The 14995-nt window shown below is 36.6% G+C and overlaps 1 protein-coding gene across 3 annotated transcripts; it reads right to left on the reverse strand.

The window, feature by feature from the left end:
- Window positions 1-4670: 4670 nt before the first annotated feature.
- On the reverse strand, window positions 4671-12334 carry LOC103705849 (uncharacterized protein At4g28440-like). Of its 3 annotated transcripts, XM_088711472.2 has the most exons (4): window positions 12133-12334; window positions 10837-11072; window positions 9206-9264; window positions 4671-5294 (listed from the first exon to the last, which is right to left on the reverse strand). In XM_088711472.2, exons 1-4 carry the CDS (start codon window positions 12180-12182, stop codon window positions 5196-5198), a joined length of 444 nt encoding a protein of 147 aa, XP_088567598.2. In that variant the 5' UTR covers window positions 12183-12334; the 3' UTR covers window positions 4671-5195. The 3 variants fall into 3 exon arrangements, with proteins under 3 accessions (XP_088567598.2, XP_008787954.4, XP_008787952.4); XM_008789732.6 differs by lacking the exon at window positions 9206-9264 and having other exon boundaries at window positions 4671-5256; window positions 12236-12334; XM_008789730.6 differs by lacking the exon at window positions 9206-9264 and having other exon boundaries at window positions 4671-5256.
- Window positions 12335-14995: the final 2661 nt, after the last annotated feature.

Below are 14995 nucleotides of genomic sequence, written 5' to 3' on the forward strand. Positions count from 1 at the left end.
CATGCTTCCTCAACCATTTCATATGTATAACTTGAGTCATTTTTTAATACCATATAATGTATTTATTTATATTTTGAATTTAATTTACCTGATCTCAAGCTGGCCAAGCTTAACTTTAGCTCCACTTATTAACTAATTGAATGAGCTCAGTACAAGCCACAGACAGGTAACCTGCTGTGGAGGCAACCCATCTAGAAAAAGATATTGGGATGGCCCAGAAAGTGCAATGGAAAAGACACCCTCCACCCATGCAAGGGAATCATGAGACCTCAGACAGGTACAGGAAGATAAAGCTTGCATGGTGATGGAAGGGCCTCTCCAATGTACATCATGACATATCTTTGCATGTGTTTGAAAGGTACCCTTGCCATTTTCTACCTGACATGTCACATGTTGCAGCCTCCCTTATAATGACAAAAATGCTAGGGCTTTCTTTCATCTCAATAAAGCTGGGGGAAGAAATTCATATCCTCCATTTCCCATCAAGAGGAAAAGACAAAAATGTTGGGGTATATATTTTCTTCATCTTCATGCACAAACATCATTGTGGGGTCTGAAATAGGCCAGATGTATATAGTCTTATCCCCACGTGCTTTTGATTTCGTAACCTACTATTGCAATCTTACTATTGTACCAAGGCTCATCTTCACTTTTTTTTTTTTACCAATTTGAAATAGTATGACATTATATTAGATAATACGTCAATATAATTGCTAAATATGATGTTATAATAAAATCTTGATTGTATGCTATATTTAGATTAACTTGTTAAATATCGATGCCTTTCTTTTTTATGTATCTCTTGCTAGACCATGCATCATAGTTCACATAAATTTTAATATCTCTCGAGATCTTCTATTTCAACTAAACCACATATGATAGCTGATTAAAATCTGCTTCAGAAAAGTTTTCAGTAGAAGACTGAGAACTTATGCAAGATGATCAACAGGAAGAAGCGGGAAAGTGTATAAATTTATTCAAATTATTTTCTATCTTAGGAACACAATTAAATTTAGACTCAATGCAAGAAATGAATTGAGCAATATAGTGACCGTTTGCTAGATTCCAAGGCTTCTACCGTAGGGAGAAGGGAATTAATCCAGTGAAGAATGAAGCACATGTTCTCACCTCATGATTGAAGAAGGCGACAAAAATGGTATTGAAGAAAATCACATTGATGTGGACCAAGGAACAACCAAGCGAATACTTTTAAGGCAAAGCAAAAGTTTGGTTAGCACATGGTAAAATTAATTGTCGGATAGTTATCAGATTCACCTTCTATAGAGATCAATTCTTGTGCTCTTCTACAAGATTGCCGATGGATGATACAATTTACTTTCTTTTGAAGCATCTCATATCCACAGAAAAGTTAACAGTGCAGCAGGTTGGACGGCATCTTACGGAACTATCTTATGGAGGATCTTATTTTTTGATTCCCATGAATATATTTATAGTAGAATGGTTTTTTTTTTTTTTCTGATTTACCAAACAAAAAATACAACTAATGAGAAATAGACTGCAAAATGGATTGCGATGTTCATTCGAGACAAACACAAATTCATCAACTAATGGTTTACATGAATGCATGGAATCACACTGAAGTGAAAAATTATGATTCACGACGAACGCTTCAAATAAATCATAATACGTAATCATCTTTGAGAGAAACTAAGAAAACTCAACCAAAACTTCATTGCTGCTCGACTAACAACAGTTTTGCCCACAGGGCGGCTCTCCACCTCGTCGCGTGCACCTTTGGATGACAGAGACATAGGATGGACCTCCATTCTTAAGAAAATTCAAAGATGACACACTCGGACTCTTTAAGTGGATTCTGCTGCAGTCCACACGCACGCACACAGCCCTTGCAGTCAAATTTTGGTTGCTCGTTGAGATCACTCCTGATGGCAGACGTGTTGGCTCTCAGTGTCCCTTTCTTGTGTGTGTGTTCCTTCCTCTCTTTCACACGTTGGAGCCCTGCGTTCCCATTTTAATGGTTTTATAACGTTAGGACTTTTAGATGAGACCTTAATATGTCACCATCCCCTGTACCAGTTACTTGCCCGATAGATTAGTATAAAGATATAGGAGATTTCCTTAGATCTTGCTATAAATAGGTCAACTAACGGTATTAATATTTGCCGCGTATGAGAGCATTTGGTGGATGACCATGATTTCACTAATCAATATTGGGCTTTTTGCATGACCACCCTCTTAAATATTGAATTTTGCATGAATATCCTCCTAAAATTGATAATTGCATGTATACCTTCATCAAATACTTATTTTGCTATTCTACATTTTACCATCTAACACCGTTAAAAAATTAACGATTTCAAATTAAAATGACTAAAATACTCTTAATAGGTATATGTGCCATAAGAAACATTTATAAGGTGATTGCGGTGAAGGATAAAAAAAGTAATTTCAAAACTCTATTTTATTTTTAATAAAAATAAATATGGTTTTTATTGCCGGTGTTAGAAAAACGGTTATATTAGGAGCATTTTTGCAAAAATAGTATTTTATAAGGGTACAGAAATAAATATAAATTTTAAGAGAGTATTCACATAAATTTGAGTTTTTAGAAAGGTATTCATAAAAAAAAAAACCATCAAAATTTTGACTAGCTCTATCTATTTACTCTCTGTGTATTCTTTCTCATCCTTGCTCATTTTAGATTGAATACAATGGGATGTCTCAATTATCATATGATGTGCACAAAACTAGGAGGATGTTCAAAGAATGTGCACAGCAAGTTATTTGAGATTTTTTTTTTTCCTTTTGTTTTTTGTGTAGAATGACGAACTACGAGTATTCCTACAGACCCTAAATAATTTGCATTATAATAGTAGAGATTTTGCCCCAATGATCGCAACTCTCTACTTAGCAGTCAAAATTGTGGGTTTGATTCTTGGATGGCTCATCTCGAAAAATATGGATCTAGATAGTTATGGTGCAGTCGGGTCTCCCTCCAACATCAATATCTATTAACTTGCAATACCCATCAAATCCTTTTTAAGCATTTCATTTTCAATCTTGACTGTCCTAATTACCCAGGTCTCAGGTGCATTTAATGGAGTAATAGGGAAAGGACTCGTATCAATAAAGGGCTTTGGTAGTTAACACTACGCGCTCGTTTGGTTCATGAAAAAAAAAAGAGAAAAAAGTATAGTCAATAAAAAAGTAATGAGATGCCTCTTATTTAATTTGAGTTTTTTAAAAAAAAATACAAAAAAGTTATATTATCATGGAAATATGATTTCCACGTTTCATGGGATGTCTTTCCCATGAAAAATATGGGAGAGTTACTTTTCCGTGAGCTAGAAATCACTCCATTTTTATTTTTTTTCAAAAAATCCTTCAGCATTAAAAAAGCATTAAAGATCTAATTTTTATTAAGGATATAATAAAAATTACACATAACTTTCTTAGAAAAGTGGATGGTCACTCAAACATAAGCACTCTGAAAATCTGTCATTTTTCCATTGTCAACCAAACATGCCAAAAGTACTTTATCAGACATCCTCTTCTCAGAAATATGTTTCCAGAAATTATATTTTTAGGAGAAAAAAATGCTTTCCGCGAAACAAACAAGCCCTATATATAGGAGGCTTTTTCTTATTTTTCACCATACACGAGCTTAGCACACCCTTCAAAGTAACAATTGGAAACACATCTTTAACTTGGGGACCTTTTGGTATAGCTCGTATTCTGCTTTTATATCCAAAAACCCATGAAGAAAAATGAGCTAACCGAACACCATATATGATGAAAAACTCAATTTTTCAAAAAAAAAAAAATCATTTGTAAAACTAACAGAGCTTTCGGTAGTAACAATTTGTTGCTTTCAAAAATAAGTGAAAAAAAAATGAATGGAATAGCAGAAGTTCTGATGTAAGTGCTATCTTCCACATCATTTTCCGCATGATACATTACTGATTTGTAGAGAAACAAAAAATAGAAAAACAACTACCATGCTAAACAGGCCCTTAGTATTACTTAAAAGATTTATTTCAGAAATCAAGGGTGCTATGTTCTTAATAACACTTGCACGCTCAATTGATGAGTTCCAGCTGATATAAATAACGAAACAAGCAGTTTACGATTAGCAACCTCACTTTAAAATGATCTCATCAGTTCATATTAGCAGCCTCATTTAAAAAAGTGATTTTAAAATCACGGCAGAATGTCTTCGTCTCTACCTCCAATTGTATTTAAAAAGAAAACCCTACGTTGACATTGTAATTCTTTCTGAATGCAAACTGAAAATCTTATACCGTGCGGTTTTTTCCTCTTGGAGGCAAGAAATTCCAACACGAAGCCAATAATCCCAGCCACTCATTCCTGCAGTGGTGCATTACGATGAGCGCTCGATGAATGAAGCCCACGAGAATGAGCAGCTGCAAATGGTGTGCACGGTAACATGGCTGCAGTGCAGGGTATAATTTCTTCTTGGAGGCCCCACATAATACCTGGCTGGGATACCCCAATCAACTCTCACGTTGTACCTTGAGAATGCAGCAAAAAAAAAAAAAATATCTGTGTCTATTCTATATATAGAAAAAAAAATTCTGAAAAAAACATGGATCTGTTTAGGACTTCTCGAAGCAGAAAAATGTTAAAACTAGCATTATGTACAGGACTTTAAAAGGTTGCAGATTAAAATCTTGCAGTATAAAAATAGAGAAACTTATTGACATATTTTAATGTTTTATAGCCCAGGAGCAAAGACCAGATAAACATTCTCGATACTTAATTAAACATTAAAAAACACTACGAGAAACTCTTAAAAACCCAAACAAAGTCTACATAATGAACCTATGAGGTGCAATCACCATCATCTTGCTGACTGGAGGCTTCAACAAGCTGCAGTGTAGCAAGGTTCAACTAGATTCCTGCTTGTAGATTCTTTGCAATCGTAACCACATTTCTGGGCAGCTCCATGAGTTGAAGCTGCTTGGGGGAACGGAAATACCATTTGCCAATCTCCGAAAACAAACAATACCACATCAAGCCTGATTTGTTCGTTGCTTGGGTATCATATTGGCCCTGTAGCAACTGGTCACTCTTCAACGACGTTCACCAGCTCATATTCCACCAAAGACAGGTTGTTATCCTCTTTAACAGTGAAATCAGCTGGATCAGTGACTTCCACACGGCCCCATTTGTCCACGGCAAGCCTCATGGATCCCTTAAACATGTCGATCCTTGCATTTCGAAGTATGACAGTTATCCCTGGCTTCATCAAGTCCACTGGAAATCGACAAGTTATGGATGGAGATAGAACATGACTGAAAAAAAGAGAGGGGATAATAGAACCATAGATTGTTATGCTACTTTGTACTGCTGATGCCATCTGTATAGTGTTTGGAGTTTGTACACGTGTAGAATACAAATGTGAAGTGGAGATAAATAATAAAACTAGCTCTAATCATGATTAAGCTCATAATAATTGAATTCAGGAAAGCATAACATTTGGAAAAATTGGTCAAATATTCCGTGAGCATAAAAAAGTTCATTTGATGCAAATATGCATATATAACAGGCATGAAACAAGTTAAGCTTATGCACTATGTGAAAATTTTGATTCAAATGAACTAGCACAGAGACTTCTTGCAACATTTTGTAAGAAAGCATAGTTTGCTAGAAAAAGGTGTCGAAGAGCATGTAGAGATGCTAAGGGAAAAATGATGATAAGATATTAAGGCTTAGTTACAAAGTTAACTATATTCATAAAATTATTCACCTATATCAGTAGAAAGTGTTTCAAAGATAGTACGATCAAGATGTAAGTGCAAGTTTCATGCTATGACAATTAGTATATAGTTGAGAAAAAATTAAGACATGCTTAGGTATAACGTGTCTTAAATATCAATGACAGGAGTTAGAACATAAGTAGCTTCTTATTAGAAACATCTCAATAAACTAAATCTTAAGATATTTGAAATGGAACAAGTTATAAGACAATTTAGTTTTGCAAACAGCACCCCCCCCCCCCCCCCACACACACACACACACATGTATTTGCGCACTAGTCCTACGCAGTGGGCTACATAGTGCTTGATGATCAGTCAATGGATAAATACAATTAAGGGAGAGCACAGAAAAATGTAACCACAGGAAAAAGAAGATAAAATCAAGTCCATGGAAGACCAAGAGGAGGGAAAGAAGAGAAACAAGAACTTGCTGCACTTGGGAGGGAATATCTGATGAAGTGCATGGACAGCTGAGGTCTAGTGTTGATCGAGAGAAAAGCAATTAATTATATATCAACACATAAAAGGCAGAGAACAGAGATCAGGCCAATGGACAAGGAATAAGCAGACAGCTGTGTTATAAAATGCAATTAACATTGTCACAAGAACATAAGAAACAAAGATCATATGCATGGACATAACTAGTGATCAAGATTGGTTTCATCTGATACATGAAATTGAAAAGCTTCGAGTGGACTATGTAGCATGGTCCGCCGAACCGGTAACGGGACCCGTATCAGTCGGCAGACGGGTTGGTACGGTACCGGATCGGTATCGTACCGATATGGTATGCTTGCCCGATTTTTTTTTTGTTAGAGTTTTTCAAGTTGATTTAATTAGTATCAATCTTTTTAAACTTTTTTAATGATTTTAAGTCTAATTTGATATTTTTTGATGTTTCTATGATCTCAGTAACCTAAATGATGCATCTTATTATTTTAAAATGATACAAAACATAAAACATAGTATGTCGTATCGGCCCAAACCAGGTGGTAAGGAACGTACTGTACCATACTGGTTCGATACCAGTACCCGATACGAATGACATACCGATACTCGGTATGCTAAAAAAATTTCGTACCATACCGTACCAACACTGTGCTAGTGTGGCACTGATACGGGGTCCGGTATTGAGACGGTGAACCTTGACATAAAATAATTAATGAGATAATAGATGCAATGAAATATCCTCAAATCAAGTAATGAGGTAGAAAATATAAAATAATATAATCAATTACAGATATTTAAAGTACAACATACATATCGATATCTAAAATTTTGTCGAGTGGCAATACCTCTTGTAGATATCTAGATCACTAGCATAGTCAGAAAACACATCAGCCCACCCCTCTAACCAAGTGGCGTTGTAGTCTTATATGTTTATCCCATAATGAATGCGCTTCGGATTATAAGTACTCTCGGATCTCTCACTAAAGCTCTAATTCTGAGAAGTGTCCTCTGACCGATAAACTGACTGATAAAACGACTGTGAAGAGGACCATCCGAATAAGCCAGCAACAAAATCTGACATGTAAGATGTTCCGAGCTGCATAGGGCAACAAAATGTTTGCTTACCCTTCGTGCCACTCGCCATCCGCTTACCCTTCATGCCACTCGCCATCCGCTTACCCTTCGTGCCACTCGTTGTCCGCTTACCCTTCGTGCCACTCGCTGCCCGCTTATCTTTCGTACTACTCTCTGCCTGCTTATCCTTCATGCCTGTCTCTATTTGGCTATATTGGAAGAATGTGTCGCCCTCCTGACCGAGTTAACCAGGTAGCATAGTGGCCTCGTCTAAATATCTCTTGATCATATCTCTGAAAAGATGTCTCGGACAAGAAGTCATGTAGTAACCGGCTCTACTATGGCTATAAATAATTATATATTTTAATACATACTACTAATTTTTCATATTTTTTATATTAATTATATTTTTTAATTATTTTTAAATTTAAAAACAATTTTTAAATATAACTATTTAGAAAAGTTAATTTGAGCTGAGTTCCATGTAAAAACCAACAATGGATAATACATACTACTAATTTTTCATAATTTTTGGTATTAATTATATTTTAATTATTTTTTAAATTTAAAAATAATTTTTAAATATAAATATTTAAAAAAGTTAATTTCAGCTGAGATCCATGTAAAATCCAACAATGAATGCTACATATATTTTTCTAGGCCCATGGGCATGCATCAAAGGCTACTTATTCTTTAATTTTTTTCAAATTTAGGCCTAGGCCACTATGCGCATAATCCATCAAAACTTGAATAAATGGACATTAAAATTTGTTGAAGAGTAGCTTGCATGCCCCTAAATATATTTATGATTTTACTTTTTTTTGAATTTTACTTTTTTTATTTCTTTATTTTTTAATCCAAAAATATATTTTTAATTGTTAAAAATTATACATAATCCAAAAATTAAAAATTTTATGTTATCGTGTAGATCATCCATAGATCCACAACATATAATAAAATCAATACCAAATCAAAAATTTTGGCATGATCTCTCTTTATTTTGCAAATTTTGAGCTATTTTTTCAAGAAAAAAATAGAGAAAATGAGATAGAAAAGACGAAGCACACCTTATTTAGACTTAAATCTTCCTTCAATCGCGTTGAATCAGTATGATTTCGCAAATTGGAGAGAAGAGGAAGTCGTTTAGCCATCTCAAGGCTAAACACACTTCATAAAAAAAACTGTTGGGAATCCCAACAATTCATTTTAAAAAAAGAAACGGAGGGGGAGAGAGCCCAATTCCAAACTGGGTCGACTTGGTGTGAACCAGACAGTTTGCACTGAGTTCGAACAGAACCGGCCGATTCGGTCTGGTTCGGGCATTTTTCGGTTGATTCTGATCGGTTCGGAGCCAGAACCAATTCCAATAGGCAAACCGACTTGGTTTCCCACCAGATCGGCGCAGTACAGGCCCGGTTCGGTCTACCTAGTATGTAGCTACTTGATCAGATCTATAAGCACTTAAGATTGCACAAAGACCTGCAATATGTATGGGTAGAGAGGAATACATATGTGCATTTTTTGGAGTCAGTTACTCCCATGATGCGGACTAAAAGTCCAGTTTGAATCCCAAGTGCACATGTGGCAGGCATAAAAGGAAATCTACATAATAAGCTCATGCAATTTCAATAAATCAATTTGATATGAGTACAAGCATGCCGGCTTCATAAAACTGTCTGCGAAAAATTATATACATGTCACATTTAGAGGAAGGCATTAGTAACTGCATGCATGCATGAACATGAAGATTAACCATAAATTTTAAAATTTTAAAATAATTTATTAACAAATTGATTAGTTGAACCATACAAAATCCCTGGAATGGGATGACTAATATATAAGTGCATGTTTCAGAATGCAGCATACAGTCACAGATCACTATACATGAGAATTATGTACAAAAAAGACAAAAGAAAAATTACTTGTAAAAGTAGGCTGCAGGAAGGAGCACCTAGCAGATTGAGAGCAAAGGGTAGTAGTGCTTCACAAAGACATCATGGTAAAGTAAATCAAAAAGATAAAAGAAAACAAATATACGGCACTCAACAATCAAGTCAATATTCCAACAAGAACTTCTAAAAAATGGTTTCTGTGCATGAGTGTGTGCACATGCACATGAAAATACAGACATTGATAAAGACAGAAGCATACAATACACATCTAGACATTTTACAAATGAAAGTATAAATTGTAATAGATGCATGTAGATACATTTAATATTTGTATGTGCATATCATCCATGTCTATGAGCGCACAAATAGATGTCTATAGAACTCTTTTGGTCATCTAGGAGGGTGAACGTGACAGTGCATATGTGCGTTTGCTTATAATTACGAATAATGATGAATAGGACTTCAGAAACCAGGACCATGGTTTCAGATATGGGCAAATAGAATAGAAAAATGAGACGAAGGGAGATGAATCATTGATCCTTTAAGCCAAAACATTGACAATCGACCAAAATGTAAACAATGTAGCCTCTGTAAATGCTTCCGGCAACTTGATGAGGTGAATGCCTCCAGCAAGACCTTTAGCGTTCAACCAGAAGTGAAGCAACATATGCGAGAAAGACATGGAAGCATAAAACAACTTATATAAACGATCTCAGCAATCTAAGAATGCATATATTCTAAATGTTGATTAGCAGACACTAAAGATGAAGTCATGGTATGATGCAATAATCAAAACAACAAATTAAATATGATGAGTAAATTATTTTGGTTTAGTATTAGTGACAGAAAATGGAAAATTATTCCCCTATTCGTTTGAGAAAAATGAGGAGAAGCAAGTACTACAGACGGTGGAAGGGAATAGCTTCCAATGATAACAACATGCAGAAACTGCACCTTCTCACATTTGATCAATCTTTTCTTGTCAATAAAAGCATTCCATTTGAGATAGATAGGACAAGGACGTTCATCTGGTTCTGTCTACAAAAATGATGATCTGATGTCAATCAGCTTTCTTAGAAGCTGACCTCAAGCTAAATAACAACTTCAAGATCTATAACAGTTTTTTAATGATATTTCTAGATTTCAAAACATTTCCTCAGAATAGCTAAGATCACGTGTACTAGACAAAATGGCAAGATACTTGATCCTTCTAAAACCTGGCTGCATCACTCTGGTCTGTTTCACTATGCTAAGTAATGAGTTCATGAGAAAATGAAGTTTTTCCCCCTAATAGTTTTGATTAATTATCGCTTCTCTGAAGCCAGCCATTTTCTTTTCTTCTAGGTTCTATCATCCACCAGTAAAATGTTTGGCATTTTGGAGCAAAGGCAGCATCATGACGAATCATAAACAGAGGGGAAAAGCTCAAATGAAACTCTTAAAAGGATAAATGCACACTATCTATGTAAAAAGAGAGATCCGAATATCATAGTACCATCATGATTACAAATTTAGACATTTCAATCTACAATTAAATCATACATGTATTCCATGTGTACCATACAAACAAATATTAACAAACAAAAAAAAGTTGAAAGAATTCAATCTACAATCCACTAATAAAACATTACCTAATATGTTTTATTTGAGGTAATACTTACCTTGCTCATTCCTGGCTGTAAAAACTATCATTCCAGTTTCATCCCCAACCAAACATTCAGCAATACGCATCTGTCGAACTTGAGGCCCATCAGGGCGCCCTTTCTGCAAGACCATCTTTGAGTCCACCACCTTCACTGTCAGGGTATGCCCACTGGTGCCAGGTCGAAGCTGATCAACCTTGATAAACACAGGTTTTCTCAATCCGGGCTTTGATTCGGCCATTTCTGAAAAACACCTGGATTGGAAGAACAACCATCTTCATTACAGAGGGTTTTCATGGTTGATGACAAAAAAACAACAAATCACCATGGGACAGTCTGAACCTTTTACAATATAATAAGCAGAACTGCCTCTCAAAATGATGGGTTTAACGTTGTTATAGGTATATAATGGCCAAAAGCTGAAACAATATCATCCATAATAACATTACAGTAGGTTGTTATTTGGCTAATTTTCCAAAAGTTTTTCCTGTAAATGGCACGTAACCTATAACAACAGGAAACATAACAGCTATCTAAGTATGTCGCATTTGAATAGTAAAATTTTTCATTTGAAAAGTGGTAATAAAATATAGTCTTGAAAATGCTAATGATATTCATAACAAACAAAATTAAGCTCTCTGAACAGTGATATCGTTAAATCACAAGACCATGAATGTCATAGAAATGGTCATAAAGCAATAATTAATGATTATATTTATGACATAACAAGGAACTGTAAGGCCATTATAAAGCTACAATAGCTGCTATACAGTACCATTCTTTCAGATCATATGATGAAGCATTTTGAATTATAGACATAAAGCTAGATCTTTTTTCCCTTTATTGTTTTTAAACGAACCACACTACCATAAATGAAACGAACCACACTACCATAAATAAAACGAACCCCAAAGGAAACTCCATTACCTATTCCTCTCAATTTGTTCGACAATCACGGCAAAAAAATGATAAACAATTTATACCAACTCCATTGATCCAATTCAGACCACTTCCGATCCAATCACGATAAACAATTTTAGAATCAACAACATAAATACTGAATCGCCATTTCGTCACTTTTTAGGATTTCACACGCAATCAACAAATCCGCACAAAGAAAGCCCTAAGAAAAAGCAAAATCGCAACCAAACATATCTCATAATTAAACAGAAGCAAATCCAAATATAATCTCTCGTCCAAATCCACAGATAAACAATAACAATCCTTGGCTCCACAAATATGACACCGATAATTTGAAAAAAAAAACGGAGAACAAACGGAAGCCCTAAATCGTCGCAAAAGGGAAGTAATTACGACGCGGCTGGAGAACATGAGCGATAGGATTCGACAGCGAACTGAAACATCGGATTGGAAGAGAATGGCTATGATCGGAGTAACCAGGGATTCTAATGCTTACGGTGCGTTTCTTTCCCCTTTCCCCTTTCGCGATCTTTTTTTTTCTTCCTTTTCTGGAGAGAGGGGGAGATCTGAGAGACGGAGACTTTAGGGGAAGCTCGGCTTTTGAGAGATCGGAGACTAGTTTATAGCCGTCCGATCTGAGAAGATCATAGCCGTACACCTGGCTGTGACGAGCGAATGAGTGCTTTCATTCCTAGTACATGATTGCCCTCCAAATTTGAGTTAGTTACATGATTGTACCAAGCGTGACCCTTTTCTTCCTAGAAGGTATGTTTGGTGCTAATTTTATAATTTTATGTTTTCTATAATACAAATATATATTATTAATTTATAATTTATTTTTTGGAAACAACAAAATCTGTTTGATGACTGATAGTTTGCATATAGAAAATAGCTGTAGTGTCAAGCTATGCCCAAATGGAATCATGGTCTGTTTTTAACTGCAACTTGAGCTCCATGCTTCGTTCAAAGCTCAAACTTCACTCATTTTTCTCATTATAGGCTGCAGGTGCTTCAAAAGCAGAATGTTTGTAGAATTCAGATCAAGGTCGGAACGTAGCTTGGATGACTTGAGGTCAAATGGAGATAAGTTAAGCATGCTGGTTGAGACGTCAGGTACTGGTCTCCTCCAAGGATAGCCTGCAAAAAGTCCGTTTGCGGAAAAATTTCTAGTGGAGATCTTTTGATGTCTAAGTCAGAATAAAGTGGCAACAGTGTGTAAGAGAGAGAGAGTTCGGTACAGTGTAGCTCTCTATGAGGAATGAATCTCATCATCGTCATATTTGAGGTCCACTGAGCTGCCCTTTTATATAAAGTTGCTCATTTTGTTATTACCTGAGCTGATGTGGTATACACTAATGGCCAAGCAACAGTGGTAGTACGGTCGTGGCATAGGAACCAGTCCGCATGGGCGAAATGCAGCACTAGTTGGACGCAGGCTGTGGTGTTGCCATAATTGCGGACTGTCAAAGGTGTCTGTTAGTTTTTGTCGATACGTGCTGATTGTTCTCTTTGACTAATTGGCTTCTCGACTAGTGACTTCTCGGCTAATTGATAAATGCTTCACTTTTATCTTTCTATTCTAAATTCCTAATTGCTCAATTTAACACAAGAACGGTTTATACGCTTGAAAGGATAAAATAGTTCAAACACTCCATTCTTCCTCCAATATATTCAGCTTAACCCTGCTAACTTGGCTTGCCAGACAGCCTTATTTCTCTGGCATGCAAGCTGAGCTGGAGCCTAATTCTTTTTCAAATGAATCTTATTCAATGATACCCCCTACAAGTTCAAAACTAACACAATCTGTTTTTTGTCCTTCCATGCTTCTTTTTCCTTTCATGGAGTGAGACCTGTTAAAGTTCAAATCTTATTTAGTATGCTTCTTGCGATACGATGGTCAGAGAAGATGAAGTCTCTCGAAATGCCAAGACAATGTCCCATTAAAATCTAATAGCTTTCAATATGTATAACAACCCAGGACCTCACCCAAAATGGCTAGCCAGAAGGTATTATTTGGGTTCCTTGATCCTATATAAGTACTCAAGATCTACCCAGCGAATAACCGATGTGGAACTAAACACACGCCCGCACGGATCCTCACATACTCCCCCGTTCAAGCCCTGACGTCCTCGTCAGGCTAAAGATTCATATCTATTCAAATCAAATCACAAACACCATGATTGGCCCATGGTCAGCCCCAATGGATCCGTGCTGCAGTGTTACCTAGTCCACATAGGTTATGGGCCGGGTCCGCTCTGATACCATTTGTAACAACCCAGGACCTCACCCAAAATGGCTAGCCGTAAGGTATTGTTCGGGTTCCTTGATCCTGTATAAGTACCCAAGATCTATCCAGCGAATAACTGATGTGGGACTAAACACCCGCCCGCACGGGTCGTCACATACTCCCCCCGTTCAAGCCCTGACGTCCTCGTCAGGCTAAGGGTTCAAATCCATTCAAATCTAATCACAAACATTACGATCGGTCCGTGGTCAATCCCAATGGATCCGTGCTGCAGTGTCCCCTAGTTCACATAAGTTATGGGCCGGGTCCGCTCTGATACCATTGTAACAACCCAGGATCTCACCCAAAATGGCTAGCCGAAAGTTATTATTTGGGTTCCTTGATCCTGTATAAGTACTCAAGATCTACCCAGCGAATAACTGATGTGGGACTAAACACATGCCCGCACAGGTCCTCACAATATGCATCTATATACAACCTAAATCATGTCGCGTAAGTACCATGGTACATGTAGAAATAAGGGATTTTTCCAAGCGTGCACACGCACGTGCATGCACGCACGCGCACACAATATGACACTTCATGCTTATGTGAATCTCCCTCTCTTCAAGAATGCAACAGGCTGCATGCTTGCACTAATCAAACGGTCAAAAACAACCAATTTGAGCCAAGATGAAGGGCCAGGGAAAATTAACCAGTTGGAGATGACCAATGACATCAATGCCTTGCTTTGAGAGTCAATTAGCTGCCTCTCATTACCACATCTAAGAAGCTTCACTTCGATTGATTTTAGTTAAGCACCTAACAATACTACTATTATATCCAAAGTACGTCGTACTGGTCCGAACCAAACAGTAGAATACATAATTTACCATACCAATTCGGTACCGATACTTGATTCGGATGGCGTACCAGCACTCGATACGTAAAAAAAATTTCTGTGCCATACCATACTAACACTATACTAGAGTGGCACCGATATGAAGGCCAGTACCGAGACGGTGAACCTTG

This window comes from Phoenix dactylifera, chromosome 15 (assembly GCF_051530095.1).
Source record: "Phoenix dactylifera cultivar Ajwa chromosome 15, Ajwa_hap1_PhDact_Kaust_v1.1, whole genome shotgun sequence".
NCBI classification, from domain to species: domain Eukaryota; kingdom Viridiplantae; phylum Streptophyta; class Magnoliopsida; order Arecales; family Arecaceae; genus Phoenix; species Phoenix dactylifera.